This window comes from Bicyclus anynana, chromosome 10, assembly GCF_947172395.1.
Source record: "Bicyclus anynana chromosome 10, ilBicAnyn1.1, whole genome shotgun sequence".
Lineage (NCBI taxonomy): Eukaryota > Metazoa > Arthropoda > Insecta > Lepidoptera > Nymphalidae > Bicyclus > Bicyclus anynana.
The window spans coordinates 2,764,463-2,787,637 of NC_069092.1; the positions used below are offsets into that span (position 1 = coordinate 2,764,463).

At 34.7% G+C, this 23,175-nt stretch overlaps 1 protein-coding gene across 3 annotated transcripts in view; it reads left to right on the top strand.

Moving 5' to 3' along the window:
- The window catches only part of LOC112050219 (uncharacterized), a 35,404-nt gene that overhangs the window by 4,013 nt on the left and 8,216 nt on the right, over positions 1-23,175 (top strand). The window contains exons 3-4 of one of the 3 annotated variants that reach the window (XM_052883990.1): positions 80-11,463; positions 11,777-21,022. In XM_052883990.1, coding sequence (XP_052739950.1) covers positions 11,803-12,837 — 1,035 coding nt within the window. In that variant the 5' untranslated portion in view covers positions 80-11,463; positions 11,777-11,802 and the 3' untranslated portion in view covers positions 12,838-21,022. Of the gene's footprint in view, positions 1-79; positions 22,854-23,175 lie in introns of those variants that run through there. The other 2 variants (XR_008251176.1, XR_008251177.1) reach the window with 2 other exon arrangements.

Sequence of the window (23,175 nt, forward strand, 5' to 3'; positions counted from 1 at the left end):
TAAGTAGTTTAACATTGATTACAACTGGAATTTAAAAAATAATAATAAAGGTATTTAAAAAGATTTTCTTCGATTTCAGTTGGCGAGTTTAAATTCATACCAACACGTAGCGGCAAATATCTCCTCATGCTAGACGGTTTTACGTACTCGCAAATGAAGAATAGCAACAATTACTACTGTTCGAAGAAGGACTCCGGTTGCAAAGCTCGTGTGAAGCTGCTCTCTAACGGCGCAGTATCGTATCAATCTATCACAACGCATGCGCACCCACCTCCTAAATATATGATTACGGCTGCGGGGCACTATGTTAAAATTCATCACTAAGTTCCTACCTCAGTACCGTTACCTGGGGGGCTATTCTGTAACGATGTTTGGTGGAACTCGCAAATGCGAGTTTCGAATTGAACAATATTGCTCTCTGCTTAACACGAGGTTTTTTTTTATATTCTTTACAAGTTAGCCCTTACAATCTCACCTGATCGTAAGTGATGATGCAATCTAAGATGGAAGCGGGCTAAATTGTTAGGAGGAGGATGAAAATCTTTTCTACGGAACGATAAAAAACTTGGCGGTACGTCTTTGTCGGTAGGTTGGTAATTAGCCACGGCCAAAGCCTCCCACCAGCCAAATGTAATGGTACAGTAAAAGAATAATATAATAGTTTAAAAAACTAAAAAACACGCTCAAACCATTTCATTTCATACCATTCATGGGGGTGCATTTCAAATAGCCTGTCCGCCATATTGGATTTAAGTCACGTGACATTTTTTTTCGTGTTTCCCTTTCATTTGATATCCATATCATGGGGATGGATTTCAAACAGCCTGTCTTTGTGGAGGCCGCCATATTGTATATGTAATGACGTTTCTTAGCTATTCATATATTGTCATCAGAACTCAAAGCGTGTGCAAAATTTCATCCTAATCGAAGACCGTGAAGTGGGTCAAATTAAGATTCCAAGATTTTCTGACATACATACGTAGTTAGTTACAAGTGAAGCTAATAAAAGCGTGTTAATTAAAAATAGGGGTGAATTCGAAACTCTATGCGAGTTATACTAAACATCGTTATAGAATACACCTCCTAGAGGGCTATTCTGTAACGATGTTTTCTAGACTCGCAAATGCGAGTTTCGAATTCACCAATATTTCTCTGTCTAACACGATACTATAGAAAGAGAAAGAGGTGAATTCGAAACTCCCGCTTGCGAGTCATGCGTTACAGAATAGCCCCCCCATTACTGTACCAAATAATCCAAAAATACGATCGTAACTCCGTATAGTCGGCTGCAATTTTTATGACGTTTTCGAACATCGTGGTTTAGCTGCGCAATACAAGATTTTAGGTATAATCGGTTACGCAGACGCAGGGCGACAGGGCATCACACCGCACGCACCTCCTACTCAATTAAATCGCCTCACTTCTTGATTTTACAAGTCTTGATTTTAGTGTATTTTATGTATGACCTCTGAGTAGACACATTTGCGACTTATTTCGTAGACGTCATAAAGATTGCGTCCGACTATACTCGAGTATAATACGAGTCTTCAAAGACAGTTTGAAGGGCAAGCAGACAGTATGGTTGTTTAAAGTTAATTTGATTTGAAGTTAATGATATCGGGCGCTGCTTCTAATTTATAAATGTGTGTATTTTAGCCAGTATTAATTTATATATAATTATTACAATGATGTGTTTTGTTTTACCTGAATTACTGAGCATTAAACTGTATAAAATATATACTAACATTTGCCTGAGCCGTTTGAATTTTGGATTTCGGCTACCAACACCGCAACCTTCCCTACTCTAAGCTTTCTTGTAAGAACAATCCCAGGACCAGGGATTCGAAGCCTGGACTTCATTGACCAGTTAACCACCACCCTAATAAGGCAGTCTATCTAGTTGTTACTATTTATTTCAGCTAATGGGTTGTTTGAAAACTGTGAAGAGAGTTTTATTTCAGTATAAAGTCTCATACCTTTACGTATAAATAAACACAATATTAAATGTATTAAGTTATATTAAACATATTGCTTTTTTTATTGTATCGTATTTTTTAAGTTTTTACAAATTCATAATATTTATCATTTGATCATTGTAGACTTATGCACTGAAGAAAATGACGTTTGTGAAATTAACAAAATACCCACAAATCGTGGAAAGTTCCTCATCATGGTAAAGGGGTACACATATTCTCAGATGAGAGACTCGAACAACTATTATTGCTCTAAGAAGAACATCGGATGTAGAGCACGGATCAAAGTCAGTGATACTGGAAACATTATCGGCGAATCTTTACCACAACATAACCATCCTCCACCAAAGTACATGATGACATCTAGTGGGAAATATATAAAGATATAAGAGGACTGAGGATCGTTCAGAATCTTTAAATGTACTAAACGCAGGCTACAGAGCGCGACTTAGGTCTGGGAATATCACTGACCTTGATGAATAATCGTTGCCACATCCTTAACATCCTCCACCCAAGTACATGATGACATCTAGTAGCATATATTACATAAAGATATAAGAAAACTGAGGATCGTTCAGGATTTTCAAACAGTTTTTCAAGAACTACAAAACATGATGCCAATTGCTGCTAGCAGGACAATAACAACTGTTGATAAATAGTCTTATTTGCAGACATAGAACCAACAGAATCAAAAATCAAAATCAAAATCAAAAAATCATTTATTTCAAGTAGGCTCAGTTTACAAGCACTTTTGACACGTCAGTTGACTATTTGTAAAGATTCTACCACCGGTTCGGAAGGCAGGTTCTGCTGAGAAGATACCGGCAAGAAACTCAACAGTTGCTCTTTTGAAAAAGTCATACAGTATTATAATTTACAATTAATAACAATTACTGTTTACATTTCTTATAGTTTTACTTTCTGTGTGAAGGTGGAAGCTGATCCAACGGCCTCCAAGCATCTTTATCATTAAGGAACTCATCAATGTTGTAGTACCCTCGACTAAGTAAATGTTTTTTAACACATTGCTTAAAGCTATGCATTGGCAGGTCCATCACAGTCTTGGGGATCTTATTATAGAAGAGTACACCCAAACCTACAAAAGATTTTTTTACTCTTTGGAGACGATATGCAGAAATAACTAACTTATGCCCGTGTCTAGTAAGACGTGGGTTTAAATCTCCTTTTCGTTTGCACAAATTAATATTTTGTCTTACATATACTATACTGTTATATATATATTGACAGGCTACTGTTAGTATACCTATTTCTTTAAACTTTTGACGAAGGGACTCGCGTGATTTTAATTGATATATTGCTCGAATTGCTCTTTTTTGAAGTACAAATATAGATTGTATATCGGCAGCCTTGCCCCACAATAAAATACCGTAAGACAACAGCAAATCAATAATGATTTTTAAATTCAATTAGAAATCATTTAATAAAAACAAAAACACATTTTATTTCAAAAGCTTCTTCAGAGTTAGAAAATGTTGTATGACAATAAAAATCACGCATAGCATGATTGATTTAAGTAAAAACCTACATAAATTATTTTTATAAAAAAATCTGGTATTATTTTTTATATCCCATCTTTTTATTTTCTAAATTTCTAAAACGCTAAAGACGTTCAGTTTTAACTGAGCAGTTTTAAGTGTACTGTCGAATTGTTCAGTTAAATCGCCCATATTATGTATTTTAACCATATAGTTTTTCTAATGATTTTGATTGCAATTTCGATTAGATAAAACTGTACACTTAAAACTGTGCAGTTAATACTGAACGTCTGTAGCCCGGGTTAAGGTCCGTTTATATCTATTTTTATATTTAGCATGCCAGGCACATGCCGTGGCAGACAAAATAATATTCTTCTATACAGTGTTTATTAACTTATTTATATATATCGTAACGCGGCCGCGCAGACGTTGACAGACAAGGGCCGCGCCCGGCCAGTATTCGCGGAAAGAATATTTTGTCTGTGCGGTTCATGTCTGTAGAGTCCTTTTCATGAATCTGAAATAAAATTGACAGCGCTTTACGAATATGACAATTAGTCCGCCATTACCAAATGACAATGAACCTCATTAAGACATTAGCGCCGCGTCTTGGGGACTTCTTTCATGAAAAGGACTTTACGTGTCTCTATCTACCTGCTGGTCAGTGTGAATAGATAGTGTCTGTAGGTGTCTGTCACGCTACTTGTCAGTGACGCACTGTGTGTCTGTAGAAATAAACGGACCTTTATGCGTCTCGAATTTTAATTGTATTTTAATTTAAGTTATTCTCTTGATTACAACATTATTATTAACGTTAATATTTTATTACATTTTCGTAGTTTAATTATTAATTATATCACTTTTTAGACAGTAGTTTCCATTTTAACTTGAAAACTTCGCACATTTTTTAAAGAGTTTGTGAGTCGAAAATTTTAAATATTAAACCCTTTTTTAAATTATGACACACTTACCATGATTACTCAATTAAAAAAGTCTTGAATGCATGCCCGTTTTTAAATTGATGATGATGAATGATACATGCGTATGAGTTCCTGAAAAATAACAACGGATTTTAACACACAAATTGGCAGTGAAATTAATCTTTCTTCTCATCCTTACCTCTGGCTTATCCTCGTAAGGCAGTGCGTGTTGAATTTAGTAAAATTTCCGCAATTTATTTTAGAAACATGTAATTACGAAATCGTCACATCACGGCGTGGGAAGGATCTGATACTGCTTGACGGTTTTACATTCTCCCAGTATACGCAGAGGCTGTGGATCTGTACCAAGTACCCTAGGTGTAAGACTAAAATCGTGCGCTATCCGAATGGCTATTTGTCACAACTATCTCAAGACCACAGTCACTTTGCTGGCCCGATGCTTAAAACCGATGGAAGACTTGTGACTAAATGGCAGTAGGTATTAATTTAGTTCAAATTAGTAATACAGGGTGGATTAAAATTAAATACAAGGTGTAATTTTTCGAGTACCTACTATAAATATTGTAAAAATCTTTCACTAACTTCCACTGTTTATTATTATTAAAACCAACTGATTTTTAACCGACATTGTAATAAAGGAGTTGAGATTCTCAATTTGACACGTATTTTTCTTAATGATTGTTACCTCATACCTCCGTTATTTATTTACCGATTAAAAAATATTAGGAAGCACAATTCTATATAAAGAACGACATTAAGAAGTCTCGGAGAGGCAAGGATCTTCTCTTAGTTGATGGTTTCACATATGCCAAAAAAACATCTACCACTGGACCTGTTCCAGTTCCCATTACCCTGCATGTAAGGAGTAGCTCAAATTGAACAAACAAGCCCAAATACGTCAACACAATAGCACACACAATCATCAGGCGAAGAGAATAATTCGCACAAGTGCCGGGAAGTATCACATAATGTAAATTACCCTGCACGTAATGCGCAGCTTAAATTGAACAAACAAGCCCAAATACTTCAACACTATAACACACACAATCATCAGGCGAAGAGAATAATTCGCACAAGTGCCAGGAAGTATCACAGAATGTAAATTACCCTGCATATAAGTCGCAGCTTAAACTGAACATACAAGTCCAAATACGTCAACACAATAACACACACAATCATCAGGCGAAGAAAATAATTCGCACAAGTGCCGGGAAGTATCACAGAATGTAAATTACCCTGCATATAAGTCGCAGCTTAAACTGAACATACAAGCCCAAATACGTCAACACAATAACACACACAATCATCAGGCGAAGAAAATAATTCGCACAAGTGCCGGGAAGTATCTCAGAATATAAACTTCCCTGCATGTAAGTCGCAGCCTGAACTGAACAAACAAGCCCAAATACGTCAACACACACAATCATCAGGCGAAGAGAATATTTCGCACAAGTGCCGGGAAGTATCTTAAAATATGAACTGAATTTGAAACTTTTTTTCAGATTGGATTATTCGAAAATGAAGTATACGAAAATAAATTACATTTTTAAAAAGAAGCTTTTATTTAAGTCTTTATTGTTGTATTTAATTATTCTATTTTAGTATTTGCCGAGATAAATGAGCTTAAACTTTATCGTTTTGTCTTCACCTATTCGTATGCCATCTTCCGACTCTATCATCAAACCAGCTTCATGGTACTATGTTATTGCATTGTCACCGAAGAAACGCATGAAATTTGATTGGTCGCGAACTTCAGACAGTGGTTCTATTTTCGCTTTCATGGCTTGACCAACTCATATTTAAAATAGAAATTTAACAAATGCTTAAAAAAAGTTATAAAAAATCCTCGGTTTACGTACATAATTACATACATTACTCTAAAGCTTCCCAACTTTCTCAATGAGGGTAGGTCGATGTAGAAGTTTACATGAGTATTGGATTTTGCTAATTGTATACTAATTTGAGATTTTAAAGTTTCGCATTGTATGTATAAAAATCTTTATACTTCCAGAACTAATCCAGTATGATATTGTAAAGTCCCAAAGAGGCAAGGATCTTCTATTAGTCGAAGGCTTCACATACTCCAAAGGCGGCATATACCGTTGGAACTGTTCAACCCATTACCCCACATGTAAAGCGCAGCTTAGATTGAACAAAGAAGGGCTGATAGATATATACAATAACGCTCACAATCATCTCCCGAAGAAAATAATCCGTACAAGTGGAGGGGAGTATTTTAGAATATAGGTTCAAAGCAAGTATGTCCAAGCGAATGAAGATATTCGGATTTGTTCCCAGTTAGGCTACATTCACACGGCATTTGAAGAAACGTGCAATACGGCACTGTCTTGCACATTTCTTACTGTGTGCGTCATAATGAATAAATAGTGGCATGAATAAATAATAATAAAATAGTGGCATAGGCTAGTGGGGATTATCTTGACACCTGGCTCGAATTATGTCATGTTAATGCGTTGTACGTAGAAGCGTTAATATGTAATGCAAAAAAAAAACGTACAACGTTTCAACGTTGACTTTGTTTTGATTTTGAATAAATTGAAATTGTTGTATAAGTTGCTTTAATTCTGATTCGGCTGAAGTAAAATTATTCGCAAAATCATCGGTTTTACTTACTCTCCAAAACATGACGACACAACTTTGTTTTGGAGAATGAGTGGTGTACTGGAGAGTGGACAGACACACTGACTTACGCACCTACATCGACATTTTTGGTGCAGGATATTAAGAATATGGCTTAGAGGGACTACAAACCTTCAGTTTTTACTGTACAGTTTTATCTAGTCATAATTTCTACTGTACTGTGATTTCAGATAAAACTGTGCAGTTAGCTAAGAATTGCCTGGAAGTAGATCTGTCCATCGTATTCAACCAAGGGTTTGACTAAGTAAATGCATTAGATATATCTATCTACTTGATTACTACCTACCAGGTAATTGATAAATGTAAAGGTACAGAATAGTTTAACGCGGTCTACAAGTGATAAAATTTAGCAAAGAGTATGATGTACAATTGTATATAGCATAATTATTATATATGTCGCTTTTGCGCCCCTATAATTAGTCATGCCGTCCCTTTTCGACTCTGTTTGAGTTGGTGTATCTGTAAATACTGAATATTCAGTGAAGTAGACTGACTCCGCGCCACAAAACAATTCCCGTAGACGCGGCGCTAATGTCTTAATGGCGCTCATTGTCATTTGGTAATGGCTGTCTTAATGACATTTGTGTAAGGCGCTGTCAATTTTAGTTAGGTTTTAGTCGCGGGACTTCTTTCGTGGCGCGGAATCTACGTAACACATCTTTAGGAAAAAATCTCAACAACAAAATAAGGAACTTTATTGAAAAAGTGAAAAAGTCTTACCATTTGATTTAGTTAATAACTGTGAAGAATTGTGGAAGGGAAGGTATTTTCAGTGATTGTCAAAATGTTGTTTTTTTCAGTATTACGCTATGATGTCGTGAAATCTCAAAGGGGTAAAGATTTGCTTCTTGTGGAAGGATTTACATACGCGCGAGGTGGAGGATACCGTTGGATATGTTCCACGCATCACCCGTCTTGCAAGGCCAAGTTGAAACTAAATAAAGAGGGTATTATTGAGCTATATTACAATAATCATAATCACCAATCGAAAAAAATCTTTCGGACTCAAACTGGAGAGTACTTCCGTATTTGAGATCGGATTTTGATGTTTTTTTAGTATTAAATTCGAAAAGGAGTTTAAAACAATTAAGTAACTGAATGCCTTATTAGAAATTAAATTTGGATAATGTACTTTATTTATGTAATTTTTGCTTAAAAATATATTTTATAATATTTAATAATAGTTTATTAATTTTCGTTAGTTTCTTCCCCCTTTTACTTAGATCTTTCCTTAACAACTTTCTTTATTATTTATTAAGAAGAATAACTTTTTTGTGTATTGTAAATTAAAAATTGAAGAATTATTTTAAATGTTTAAAAGATAACGCTATATTATATAGACAAACTTAACTCTTTATCTCATGGCGCACATGGGTCGCAGCAAGACGTGCTGAGATTTGATGGGAATAAAATGATATGTAGTTTTTATATTCACTCATAGATTACGAAATAATGCCGCCGCAACGTGGCAAATCCCTGATACTGGTGGGAGAGTATACCTTCGCTAAGACAATCACTCCGAAAGTGTGGAGTTGCTCCACGAGGCTACCAGATTGTAAGGCCAAGCTAAAGCTAAGCGACGATGGCGTTATCACGGAGATATATAACATTCACACGCATCCAGCGAGGAAATTTATCAGGACAAAGGAGGGGACATATCTATCTATATTTATATTAAAAAATAAAGTTTAAAAACTATAAACCTAAACTATAACTATAACGTTTAAAATGATCTAAGAAGGACGAAACAGGAAAATAATTTCGAGAAATGCATAGGTACAAAAGCGGCCAAGGTAGAGCCGTGGTCGCACTCACTAAACCTACCTATGTTTAATGGAGGTGTTCCTGGCAATATCACAGAAAGCATAATCTGCCATGACCATTTTTGTACCTGTGCATTTCTCGATTTCTATCTAAATTATTTTTTAGACTGCCAAAATCATCACCCTGCCCGACTACAGCGAAGCCTAGGCCTCCCCGTAGTTTGAAAAGTGTTTGAAAGTTTACATGGAGTTTCACGCGAAAGAAGTCGCGGACGTTCGCTAGTGTACGAATATAAGTGCAGTTTAGCAAATAAATCATCGCTTATGCAGGACAGACCTGCAGTCGAACTGTTCATTTAAAGTCGTCCGTGTGTAGGCAAAACTGAGAACTCTACAGTTTTTAATGTACAGTTTTTCTATTGATATTTATCGAAATTTTGATTAATAAAACTGTACAGTTAAACTGAAGGTTTGTAGCCCGTATTATACAACTTGACAAAGAAAATCTTTGAAGCATTCCTTTGTAGCCTTTACCTATTGTTTGAATGATTTCATAATATGTTGTTGATATTATTTTTCTTTAGCATGTTCGAAATGCTTTTATGTCAGCCTTTGACGATCAAGTAAGCTCACGTGCCTGCTGCGCTAACGGCTTGACAACCGATTAAACTGTACATGTGCGTGTCATCATACCGATCGCGACCAACCTACGATCAGTTTTATCGGCTGTCAAGCGCTGCAGGCATCTGAGCTTACTTGAACGTCAGTGGCTGACATTACTCAAGTTTTTGTTTACTTAAATGCTTTATAAATTAAAAGTATGTATTATGTGTCATGTATTTTTTTTTAATTTGAATAAAGAGTTAATTTGTTTGGTATCTATAGTAGTGTATAAACTCTTACGAACCTGAGATTAACGAGCACAGAGAAGCTCATTATAAGAATTCCTAGTTAGGCTTGTGCTAGACTAAAATCATACCTGATGGTATACATCTGCAGTGGTAAGCTCTAAGTAGGATTGCTCTTTCTTAGAAGATAATTGATTAAAATTCGACGGCCTCCGTGGCGCAGTGGTATGCGCGGTGGATATCCAAGACGGAGGTCCTGGGTTCGATCCCCGGCTGGGCAGATTGAGATTTTCTTAATTTGTCCAGGTCTGGCTGGTGGGAGGCTTCGGCCGTGGCTAGTTACCACCCTACCGGCTAAGACGTACCGCCAAGCGATTTAGCGTTCCGGTACGATGCCGTGTAGAAACCAAAAGGGGTGTGGATTTTCATCCTCCTCCTCCAAGTTAGCCCGCTTCCATCTTAGACTGCATCATCACTTACCATCAGGTGAGATTGTAGTCAAGGGCTAACTTGTAAAGAATAAAAAAAAAAAAAAAATTGACTATTCACTCTGATTTACGATGACCCGCAGTTCTGTGGTAAAAAGATCAGGAACTCTACAATCTTGTCCTAATTTAACCTAGATTATACCGTTAATACCGTGCGCACTCTTTGAGTGCGTATGCTAGACCAATATAGGTATAAATCTTGTCCATGTTGAGCTTTATTAAATGTTTTTGAATTCAGTCACAGATTATCAAATAGTGACGTCGCAACGTGGCAGGTCTCTAATACTGGTGGGAGGCTATACTTTCACTAAGAGAACTGGACGACCGAAGCTATGGAATTGCTCTACGAAGATTCTAGACTGCAGAGCCAGGCTGAAGCTGGATGACAACGGTGTGATTGAGGAAATATATAACACTCACACGCATCCAGCCAGGGATTTTTTCATGACGAAGGAGGGAAAATATGTACGAATATAAATGCAACGTATGTGGCCTTAAAAAGATGTCGATGTTCCCTACGTTCGAAAGGATATGTCGTAAATGATTTTCTTTTATTGCATTTATGTTTTTAAATTGTCCATACTTTCATGGTCATTTAAGATTATTTCAAAATGTCACTATTATGAATACATATTACATGTTATACTTCACAAGATGTAACTCATACAAGTGAACAAGTATTTATAATGTTAAAGAATTGGTGTGCTAAATGCGAATACATATATTCACAGAAAATATAAACACTTGAAATTGCAAAGAAGGCGGGACACCTTAAATTTTTTTTTTCAAGAATATTTGTATTTCATTAGTCTTGCATCATATAATAAAGCTTAACATGCGTTATGGTTGACCTATGTCAAACTGAAGTGAAGTTACCATTTAGTCAAGAGCTCTAATGAACCTATAATTACTGTTATTATTATTACAATAATATGTGTATTTGTGTGTGCTGTGCAATTTGTAAAACGACCCAGTATTTATTTTCATTCATAACGTTTTTCATTCTGTGTATACTGACTAGGTAAACTGATGACATGCAGGAGATTGCCGACGGAAGTGACCCTTGCTACAGGCCTGCAGTTTTAACTGTACAGTTTTAATTGAACAGTAGAACTGTTCAGTTGAATCTTTCGCGTGTAGTTCCGTCAATTTTAACTATGCAGTTTTTTGTAATGGTTTTGATTGAAATTACGATTGGCTAAAACTGCACAGTGAAAACTAAAGGTCTGTAGCACCTCTAAGATTTAAAACTATCTTAGAGGTTCTACAGACATTTGTGACCGCTGAAATTAGGTAAGTTTATTTGACGAACACAAGTCCGTTACTACTGTTGACAGAAATAAATAACTTTTGGTGTCAGAATGGACCTTGCGGGGTGCCGTACTTACTATGTTATAACTACTTACTACTTTTTGATATAGTTATTAAATTATCCTTATTTCATATAAGTATAACTTTTTTTTTAGTCAATTATGGTCAATCGTGGAGCAAATACCTTAAACGAAGTATATGAAGACATGTTCTATGCTCATGTTTATTATTATGTATATTAACTTATTATTCTGCTTGTTTGATCAAACAATAATTTTATATTATTTATTTAAAGGATTGAATGCAGATAAATATAATTCTATGGGTTTAAACGATCAATCTTTGGGAGTTGTCAGCGCTATAGATGAAATCACCAATGAAATTCCACAGTCAATACATACAAATTCAGTTATTGTTAAAGAAACTAATAGTGAAGATAATTTGGCAGTACAATTATCACGAGCGGATTCATTTGCTTCAACATCGCCAACGTCACCAAAGACTCTTGAAGGGTTTAAACATGGTCGTAACTCTTTTAGTACTGATACGTCATCTGATACAACCTTAAAATCAAGCCTTGCAGGACCCAGTAAAATGTCTGATTCATCAAAATTGCACAAAAAAAGGAACAGAAGTATTAACAAATCTAACTGGCTAGATGTAAAAAGAAAATCACTTGTTAATTTAGGTGAAGCTCATATATCTCGTTCCGGAAAACAACAAATGGGAAAAAAAATTAGGGGTCCGTGTAAATCAAAATGTCGTTTGAAATGTTATGAGAAGTTTAGTATGGTAACTCGTCAAGAAATATTTAAAACATTTTGGAATCTGGGTGATCATTCTGATCAGTGGTCTTTTATTGCGTCACACATGAAGCAAATATGGAAAAAGCAATGGTCCGAGGAATCCAAAAAGCTAAATGTGTATAAGTTTTTCTTGCCAGTTTTCTCTGACGATGGCAATGAACAGGTTATGGTGTGTAAAACCATGTTTAAAAACACACTTTCCGTTAGCAACACTTTTATACAATCTGCTATGGAGAAGTATGATACTGAAATGGGTGTCTGTACTAAAGATATGAGAGGCTGTCACAAAAATCATCCGATTGTTAAAAATTCTGCAATGAAAGATACCGTAATCCAACACGTGAAAAGTTTTGCATCAAAGGAAAGTCCTTCTACACACAAAGACTCTAATAAACTGTATTTAGACAGCGATATGACTTTTAAAAAAATGTACGACCAGTATGTTTTAAGATGTAAAGAGCTGAATTTAACGGATAATATAGCTAATTTAAGGCAATACAAAGATATAGTTGATAAAGAATTAAATGTTGTTTTTCATGTACCAGAATAAGAGGACTTGAGTTCCGTAATGAAAAACATCACTTCACCTTAATCATGTCACACATTGATATCAAGAATCTTACTAGGTTAAAAACGTAAATATAATTGAGTCTCAATCAAAATCTTTTGAAATTTGCACATCTATGTAATTTCAAAAAAATAAATTACACTCAACACGATGAAATTAGTGTTTCACTAAAGACACATTTAATTTGTTCTGGTTTTTTTTTCGTGAAAACCAAATAAAAAACAATATATAGAAAATAACATAAATATAAGGCATTTGTAGAGCAAAACGAACAAAATGCTCTTCAGAACCTCACTTATTGTCTTGTCGTTTTGAACGTCCAAATTATTTGCCTCCACCTTATTAATCATAGATGGGTATGTTGTGGTAGAAACACGAGGCCAGTAAAGTGATGTATAATGTTGAAGTTGTCGTACGTAAATCCATTGCATTCAAAATGCCATGATTGAACCACACCTTGGTGCGCTTCACTTGTTGCATTTAGGTCTTTATAGAGTATTCTGATGCCTGCTCTTTACGTTGGCTAATACGTTGGCCATTACGTTGGCCAATATATTAGCCAAATATGTTGCCTAACACCTTGGCCGATAAGTACCTTGACCAATGTGTTGGCTATCATGTGTTCGAGAATCTCGCGAGATTGTGAATTGTCAATAGATTGTGAACCGCAACATACTGTTTACAATTGAACGTGTTTATATTCGGTATATTTTTTTTAATTTTTTATTTGTACGTTCACAAATAAAAAAATGCTTAAACTAACCATAGGTTTCTGAAGCACTCTAGTTCCGGTACTTAGGAGTGTGTATGGAGTTCACAATCTATTACAAACTCGCGAGATAGATTATTAACTAACGGTATTTATAATTTTACGCTGACATATACAAAGATATTTCCACCAGCGTACCGTCGGGATAGTATCGCTTTGTTGGCCACAGAGTTTGCATAATTTAATAGCGAGAATATTGCTGTGATTCCTTGGATGGTCGCCTTTACGATGGTTTATTATAATGATGAATTTATTTACAGTAATAGACAACCGGATTCTGCATTTTGAACGCGGGAAGCCAATGCTGTTCGCTGGGGGTTACACCTTCGTCAAGCTTACGCAAAGTTTATGGGTGTGCTCGAAAACCGTTCAGTGTAAAGCTACCTTAAGGCTGAACCGCAAAGGCGTTATAACTGACATCTACATTGGACACACTCATCCACCCAGAACATTTATAAAAACTAAACGCGGTTTGATCTCAATCAGTATTAAGTAGGTTTGTTAAGTCAGCCACTGACGATCCAATAAGCTTACATGCCTGCAAGCTGGTTGGTCGTGTCATCATGCACATCACGACCAACACATGATCAATTTTATCGGACGTTAAGCCGTTAGCGCTGCAGGCATGTGGGCTTATAGTATTAAAAAATAGAAGTTTTTTGTTGTATATTTTTATTTATTTACTTTTAATTTAAATTAAATTGACCGTTTGATCTCAAATAATATTAAGTAGTGTAGTTGCTTTTTTCTTGTTGTATCTGTATATTTTTTATTAACTTTGTTACAATTTCTTCTTCAATTTTAATTAGTTTTATTGTTGATCTAAATTATTATTACTTTACTTAGGTTTCTTACAAAATATATGTTTTTGTTGTAATTGTTATGTTTTTCATTTCAATGTTCTTCTTTAATTTTATTTTTTAATAATTCAATCACATTTCAATCTGATTAAAAACGTGACTGTATGTAGATACAGTTTTCTTTTACTTTAATTAAAAAAAAATTTATCCACATTTGTAAGTAAACTCTGTTATACATAAATTATCATAGATAAATAAATTAAAAGATAAATGTGTGTAGGTCATTTACGTGCATACACGAATTATATATGGTCAAAGTTAAAGAGGTGAATATTCTGCTACGAATATATGTGTAAATACAGTTTACCTCTAAGTTACGCACTTATTTTTAGAAACATAATTTTGCTTGATTGTCAAATTTAAAATATGCCTATATCATTTCGGGAACAGTTCTTAAAGTATGTTTCGTAATTCATAGAAATTAAACTAGAATAAAAATATCTTAATTACATAAATATAACATTAGAATAACTTTAACAACAAATTAATTTAAGTATCTAATAATGAATAATTTTATGAAATGGACTAATAGAAGTACGCGACGGCGTGGAAGTCCTCTAGATATTAGTCTTTAATAAATGGTGTTATTTGTTTTTGGGTATAAAGCATTAATTTAGAGGAAGTAAAAGTATCTGCGGTTTCATTAACTGTAACTATACCATCATCTCCTTTCCCTAGTCCCACTAAAATGGGGTCGGCAAAATATGGCAATCTTCTCCATTCATGTCTATTACTCGTCAACACATCATTCACTCCCTTTACACACATGTCCTCTTTCACACACTCCAACCATCTCATCTTTGGCCTTCCTCTCCTCTTGTGTTCTTCCACTTGCAAATTCAGCAATTTTTTTGGTATATGACTTTCATCCCTCCGCAATACATGTCCATACCAAGCTAATCTTTACTCCTCAATTTTTCTGTCACTGGCGCCACTTTCAGACAACCTCTTATATACTCATTCCTTATTTTATCCATTCTTGTCACACCAGACATCCATCTCAACATAAATGCGTATGTTGCGATGGATGTCTGGTTCACATGCATTCTTTTACTATCCGTCCCTTTTACCGTCTAACATAATGATCCATACAGCACGACCAATTAATTTTCAATTTAATTTTAGGTGTCAGTATTCTTTCTTTAGAAATACCAAGAAAGAAAACAAAAGTTAAGAGAAAAATGTCAAATAAGACGATAAACCTAGATAGTAGAGCTTATAAAAGACATCGTGAACTAGCCAACGCGAGGAAGCGTAAGTTTTTAAATAAGATGACACCTGAGCAGAAAGAACTAAAAAGACTGAAAGATAGGGAATACTACCAAAGAAAAAAAGGTGAAATGAAAATTAAGGTCATAAGTGAAATGTCAGAAAGAGAAAAGATAACGCAGAGAATAATGTGGAGGAAGTCTTCTCAAAAATACAGACTAAAAAAAGATTTTATCAAATAGTTTGGATTCAGATTAAACAAGATAATTAGGGAAACGTACAACGTACGTTTTTTTAATACATACATACGTAAACGTAAACGTATTACGAAGAATTCAGAATACGTAATATTCCTAAATACTTACTAAAAACAGTTTACCATTATTAGAAATATTAATATGTTGTATTTAAGCTATGTTCCACGTAGTCAAGTTTAAATAAAGATTATTAAAAACCCCTATTATTTTCATTAAAATAAATTTTAGTTAGATATTGCGTTTAAGAAATGAATTATAGTTACCTACTTTAAAAACGTTTTCGAAATGATTTTCAACTCTACTATATTCTCATTAGGTACTTATATTTCTCTTGACCGCTAAAAATTTCACAATATGTTCTGTTCAAGAGATTTTTTCAGTGTCTTACATTTATATAAGCATACGAGTAGTTAATTTAAATTAAATTATCAGATTTATATTTCAAGACATAATGTGCACCTCTCTAATTTGACATTATATTTTAGACACATGTTATAGGAGCGTAGTGGGTCAAGTTTAATATTTTAATGTGTAGTAAAATATTCTTATAGCAAAAATAAAGTGGGTAAATGTAGTTATAGAAGTAATATCTAGTTGGCTAATTACCAGTTACCATCCTACCGACAAAGACGTACCGCCAAGCGATTTAGCGTTCCGGTATGGTGTCGTGTAGAAACCGAAAGGGGTGTGGATTTTCATCCTCCTCCTAAGAAGTTAGCCCGCTTCCATCTTAGATTGCATCATCACTTACCATCAAGTGCGGTGGTAGTCAAGGGCTAACTTATAAAGAATAAAAAAAATACTAGTCCTTGAGGGACCAGGAATAAATTATTTATTAAAACCTACTGCTTAAATTTTGTGTATCTATGGGATGTGATATTGACCTCGAGTCGGATATAGTTATGGACTTAGCGAACCATAGTGGTGGGTTTTTTTCTTTCCAACCCATCATTAACATTTTTGTTCTTGGCCCCATTCCTTATAGTCCTTGGTTCTAGCCCAAGGACTGTAAGGACTCTTTCAAGTTGGATTTTAAAAGCTCTTTAGACTAGTCAAGTTCATCGGATAGTGACTCTATTGCCAGAGTGTAATGTAGATAACTATAGCTTAGCAACTTCGTAACACTCCAGATATTGCGCGCAGGGCGGGGGGCGTGTAGTGATGAATGAAAAACCCACGACTGATGCACGCCAAATTCCCGCACGCACGATTCCACACCCGCGCAGTATTTCCGCCCGTCGCCCGCATATCATAGGAGTGTTATCAACGAACTTGCCAGACTATAATTAAAATCTTTAATGATTAAAATTCGTGTATTTCAAGTAGGCTTAGTTTAGCAGCTTAAAGTTATCTGTTTGTAGCGACACCTATTCGGGTAGTAATGTAGGTTTAATAGACAAAATCTCTAAATTATTAAAATAAATAAAATAAAGTAAATAAATAAACGTGATAGATTAGTAACATTCCTTTATTTTAGCAAAATATCAAGCATCAATATTTAATTATTACTCATAGTATAGTATAGTCTTGTCACGATTTAGTTTATTTATAAATAAATAAATGACGTTTTGTCCTACTTTCAAATTAAATTAATTAAACCCACGGCGTAGTTGTTTCATTTATGTAATTGATTGATTGAGAGCTTGTGAGAAACAGGAGGGTAGAGTGCGCGCAAGATAACTGCGCGCGACTGGCGGCGCCATTATGTTGCCAGCGTTAGTGATCTCTTTTACTCGCCAAGAGATAGATAGAGATAGACGACAAGATGGCAGCACTTTTGATTAGTTCCGATTTTGGTTACGCGCAAACTTATCTTGCGCGCTCTATAATGGTGTAACTTGATCGTACACGTCGAATAAATGTCACATCTCTAGGAAAACTGTCTCTTTGACAAGTATATTGGATTTGCTAACAAACGGATCCAATCAAGTTCCGCGATTACCCCCCTGACTTTGACCCACTTGATTTTATAGTAACAATAAAATTGAAAATTTTGAAAAATCTCCGAATGTCATGAAATTATTAATTACACTCTCGATCAAGTCATCAATATGCTTTTTCAGTGCGCTTTCATTTGAGACCCCACTCGAGTATATTTGCAGACATTCGCTTGTTCTTCCCCACTTTCACCCCCCACAACTTTTAAACGGCTCAACCGATTTTCATCAAGCATGTCTAGGAACACTCAACCGTAAGTCACCTTTAATACAAAAAAACTAAATTGAAATTGCTTCATCCGTTCAGGAGCTATGGTGCCACAGACAGACAGACAGACACGTCAAATTTATAACACCCCTCTTTTTGCGTGGGGGGTTAAAAACGAAAAGTTTGTCAGCCCATGTCATAAATCGGTAGTAACTATTGAGTTAAGATCATAATGGCTTTGGGAAGCAGCACGTTTCAAGGGTCCATCAGTCATCAGGATATTCTAATACTAGCCACTCACCATCCGATAAGCCCATATGCCTGCATTGCCTGTGTTTATCGCGATAGGAATGATGTCATGCATATCGCGGCCAGTTTTATCGGACGTAAAGCCGTTAGCGCTGCAGGCATGTCGGCTTATCGGATGATGAGTGGCTAGCATTAAGATATCCTGACCTTAGTCGCGAGTATCATAGCTTCGCGTATAGTTATATACGTAGCATCGCGCTAAAAGTGACTAATACGATAATATGTTCAATATACAAGCACAATGCATGAATGTACCGGCTGGCCTATTCACTATTTTGGCCTTTATTATCAACCTTTTAAAATAGACATCAAATAAATTGATAAATGTCATCTATCTACTGTAAGATATCCACGAGTAGGCACCGGATGATATTTGTTACATAGAATCTCAATTTCGTATGTCATACGAAATTGAGATTCTATGTAACTGTATTCTGAGATACGTCAAAGATAATGAATTAGCCTGCTGGTAAAAATAATTTAAATATACTTTGTTTATATTCGTAGATGCCGTAGATTTATGTACTTTGTTTTGTTTTAATTCATATGTTTCTTGTTTAGATGTAACATACGAAATCGTGACGTCGAGGCGTGGTAGATCCCTGCTATACATAGGTGGCTATACGTTTTCAAAATACAGCCGCAACATGTGGAAATGTTCTACTCGTTCAAAGACACTCGATTGTATGGCGAAGCTGAAACTGAACGCCGAAGGGAAGATCGTTAATTTGTTTAACATTCATACACACCCTCCAAGAAGGTTCGTCAAAACTGCGGCTGGTCAAATGGTTGTAGTTAAAGAGAAGATCCATTATTAGCCGCCTTTAAAAAGGCGGATATAAGTTCGACCTTTGTAAATGTAATGTTTTTAGAAATTCACAAGCTTTTGTATATGTTTAGATAGGCGGCTATACGTTTTCTACTCGTAAATACAGACGCAATATATGGAAATGTTCTAAACCTACAAGGACACGCAATTGTATGGCGAAGCTGAAACTGAACGCCGAAGGGAAGATCGTTAATCGTTGTTTAACATTCATACACACCCTCCAAGAAGGTTCGTCAAAACTGCGGCTGGTCAAATGGTTGTAGTTAAAGAGAAGATCCATTATTAGCCGCCTTTAAAAAGGCGGATATAAGTTCGACCTTTGTAAATGTAATGTTTTTAGAATTTCACATGCTTTTGTATATGCTTTGATATGTGGCTATACGTTTTCTACTCGTAAATACAGCCGCAATATATGGAAATGTTCTAATCGTACAAGGACACGCAATTGTATGGTGAAGCTGTAACTGAACGCCGAAGGGGAGATCGTTAATTTGTTTAACATTCATACACTCCCTCCCAAGGAGGTTCGTCAAAACTGCGGCTGGTGAAATAATACCAGTCAAAGAGAATATCCTTTATTAGCCGCCTTTAAATGGCGTATATCAGTTCGACTTCTATAAATGTAATGTTTTTAGAATTTTACATGCTTTTGTATATGCTTAGGTTTCTAAACATGTGTCATATAAATGTATCATGTATGTTTGTAAATGTATGTATACGAGTACGAGTATATAAAACTGTAGCAGGTCCAATTCTATACATTGAAGATATTTAAAATATCTTCAAATTCAAATTTCAATTAAACAATCGATATTGAAATATATATTTTATTTTTTGTCTGTCTGTCTGTATTTTTGTGTACCAGGCATCACGCTGAAACTACTGAATGAATTAAAATTAAACTTGGCACCATTTGAGACTATAATATGAAGAAGTTGGTGGTGGATGGATAGGATAGTTTTTGTCGCGGATATTAAAGCTAAAGGGGGTAAAACAGGGGTTGAAAGTTTGTATGGAAAGTCCTTCATTTTCAAGTTACATTAGTAAATATTGGTATGTACTTAGAAAAATACTAAAAATAATGTCATTATTTTTTTTAATTCGTCCCCTAAAGTGTTAAAAAGGGGTTTAAGATTTTTTTAATATAAACTAAATAAAGTTTGAGTTATATTTTTGTAAAATGATTAGTGGAGTATTATATATAAAACATGTCAAAATATAAATAGAAGGGGGTGAAAAAGGGGTTGAAAGTTTGGAGTTTCACGTGGACGAAGTCGAAGGCGTCCGCTTGTTGTAAATATAAGTGAAGAGAGAGCGATAAGTTGTCGAATTTATCTTGTTATCTCACGGCACTGAAGTTAAGTAACTAACGGTTATAATAACAGAGCACTTAACAGTTCTTGCAGTTTACCCACATGTAGTAGATATATATGTACATTACTCTAGTCATTATATTATTAGTAATTAAGCATGCAATTTATTTAGACTAGTCAAGTTCATCTGATCTCTATTATCTGAATGCAATGCAGACAACTAGATTAAAATATTTTGGATATTTATGTTAAATGTGTATGAAGTGTAAAATTCGTGTATTTCAAGTAGACTTAGTTTTAGCTTAGTCAAAAATTTAAAATTTATCTGTTTGTATATTCGGATGGTAATGTTGGTTTATATACAAAATCTTTATTGCACATATATTATATCTTTCTTTGTGTGTCCGAAAGGTTGGCTATATTTGGCTGAAGGCGGAATACCAAATTATTAAAATAAATGTGATATATTACTACAATTCGTTTTAACGAAACATTTCCCATAGTATATTATAGTCAAATCAATCAATTTATTTTACCAATAAATAAATGATGTTTGACCTACTAACAAATGAAACTAATTAAGCCCGCGGCGTAATTATTTCATTTATACATATAATTATAGATTGAGAGCCCTTGAGAACCAGGAGGGTAATGGGGATGATGACTAGGTTTGAATATATTGATTTTTATGATACATTTGGGTAAATAGGGTCAATGTTAACTAATTCATACATAAAAAGCAAAGATTGTCTGGATATTTGCAAAATAAATGAGATTATAAAATTTCTAAAACTACTAACATTTTTTTATCGTAATTAGATGAAAATTCATACAGTTTTAGCTTCCTTGCATTAAATGTGACATTTTTTAATATTTGAACTATAAAGATAAACGCACAAATAACAAAGATATTAGTAATTTTGTTTGAACGCGCATACAAATCTAACGATCATTACATTGCCTATGACGTCATTTTTTCGAGCCATTTTGTATGGGGCGTTTTTCAGGGATCCGCGGCAGCGCCGCAAATCTGACCCTTTAAATCCCTGTAGCTCCGAAAGTAATGATCGCAGATACCCTGTTCCTTTTACAAAATTGCTTTACTATTAGTATACTCTTAATTTATATACAATTTAAAAAACTGTCATCATCCCTATTGTGTAACTTGATCGAATAAATTCTAATTATTCAAAATTCATTAATTTTAGGCTTAGTTTACAAGCACTTTTGAATCATCAAGTTATGTCATGATTTAATGGTGGTAATTGAAGTCGTAAACTTAAAATTATAGTTACAAGATTTCTGAACGCGCCTCGGTTCGAGAAGAGCCCACAACAAATTCAGCCAAGGTTTATTTTTTTGTTTGACAGCTCTGTTTAGTGAAATATACTTCAAATAAATGTCAAACCCTAGGAAAACTTTGTTTGATAACTATAATGAAATGAATTTTACTATCAAACGGATATAATCTAGTTACGCAATTTCCTTCGTGATTTCATTAAAACTGAAAGTTTGTTAACCCCCTACCATAGGTAAGTACCTGCGGTAGTAACTCAATAGTTTTGATCGTAATAAGGAAAAAACAATCTGTAATTAATGAATTATTAATTAATTAATTTTATTATTATTGCTTTGGGTATATATTTATAGTATCTATATATAACATAGATAGATAACCTACGAGTAAGTAAAAAAAATCTTAGCATTGTAAAGCATTTACGTTTGATTTAAGAGCAAAAATATGCACATTAGGAAAAAAAGAATTAAACTCGAAAAAAAGAAGTGAAAGTAATTCCCTAAAGAACGAAAGTTGTTTTTTTTTTTTCACAAAAATGTTTTGTATGACGTCCGTTTAGTATGTCGTGTTTGTTAATTCCCTTTGATGTCATTTTAAACGGATTCCACTGTACAAGCACAATGCGTGAAATTACCAAAGTGCCTATAAAAATAATTTAAATGTATTGGCTTAAACTCGTAGGTGGCTTAGTTATTAGTTTTGTTTGAATTCATATACTTTTTTTTGTTTAGATACAACATACGAAATCGTAACGTCGAAGCGTGGTAAATCACTGCTATACATAGACGGGTATACGTTTTCCAAATGCAGTCGCAATATGTGGAAGTGCTCTACAAGGACACTCGATTGTAAGGCGAAGTTGAAAATGAACGCCGAAGGGGAGATCATTAATTTGAATAACATTCACACACACCCGCCAAGGAGGTTCATCAAAACTACGACAGGAGAAATGATTCCAGTTGCCGGCTACATATGTAAAGAGAACTTCGTTTTTTAACCGCCTTAAAAACGTAGGTTGTCAATTCGACGAATTGTTATTAGAGATTTTCTTGCCAGTGAAGTTATTCACACACATAAAAATAGAAAAATAAAATATTTTTATAAAAAAAATCAAAATGTGTAATATGTAGGCCTAGTTCAGACTACTTATAGTATTTTAGTCGAGTACGAACGATTTTTGGGCGGTAAATCCAAAAATTGTTCAATCTCGACTGAAATACTAAAGTAGTTTATTATACGACTTCTGATGTAGACTTTAGAAAGCGAAGAAAAACAATAAGGTTGTGCCAAAAACAAAATAAAACAAAAAGAGTATTGGCGTGGCACGGACTG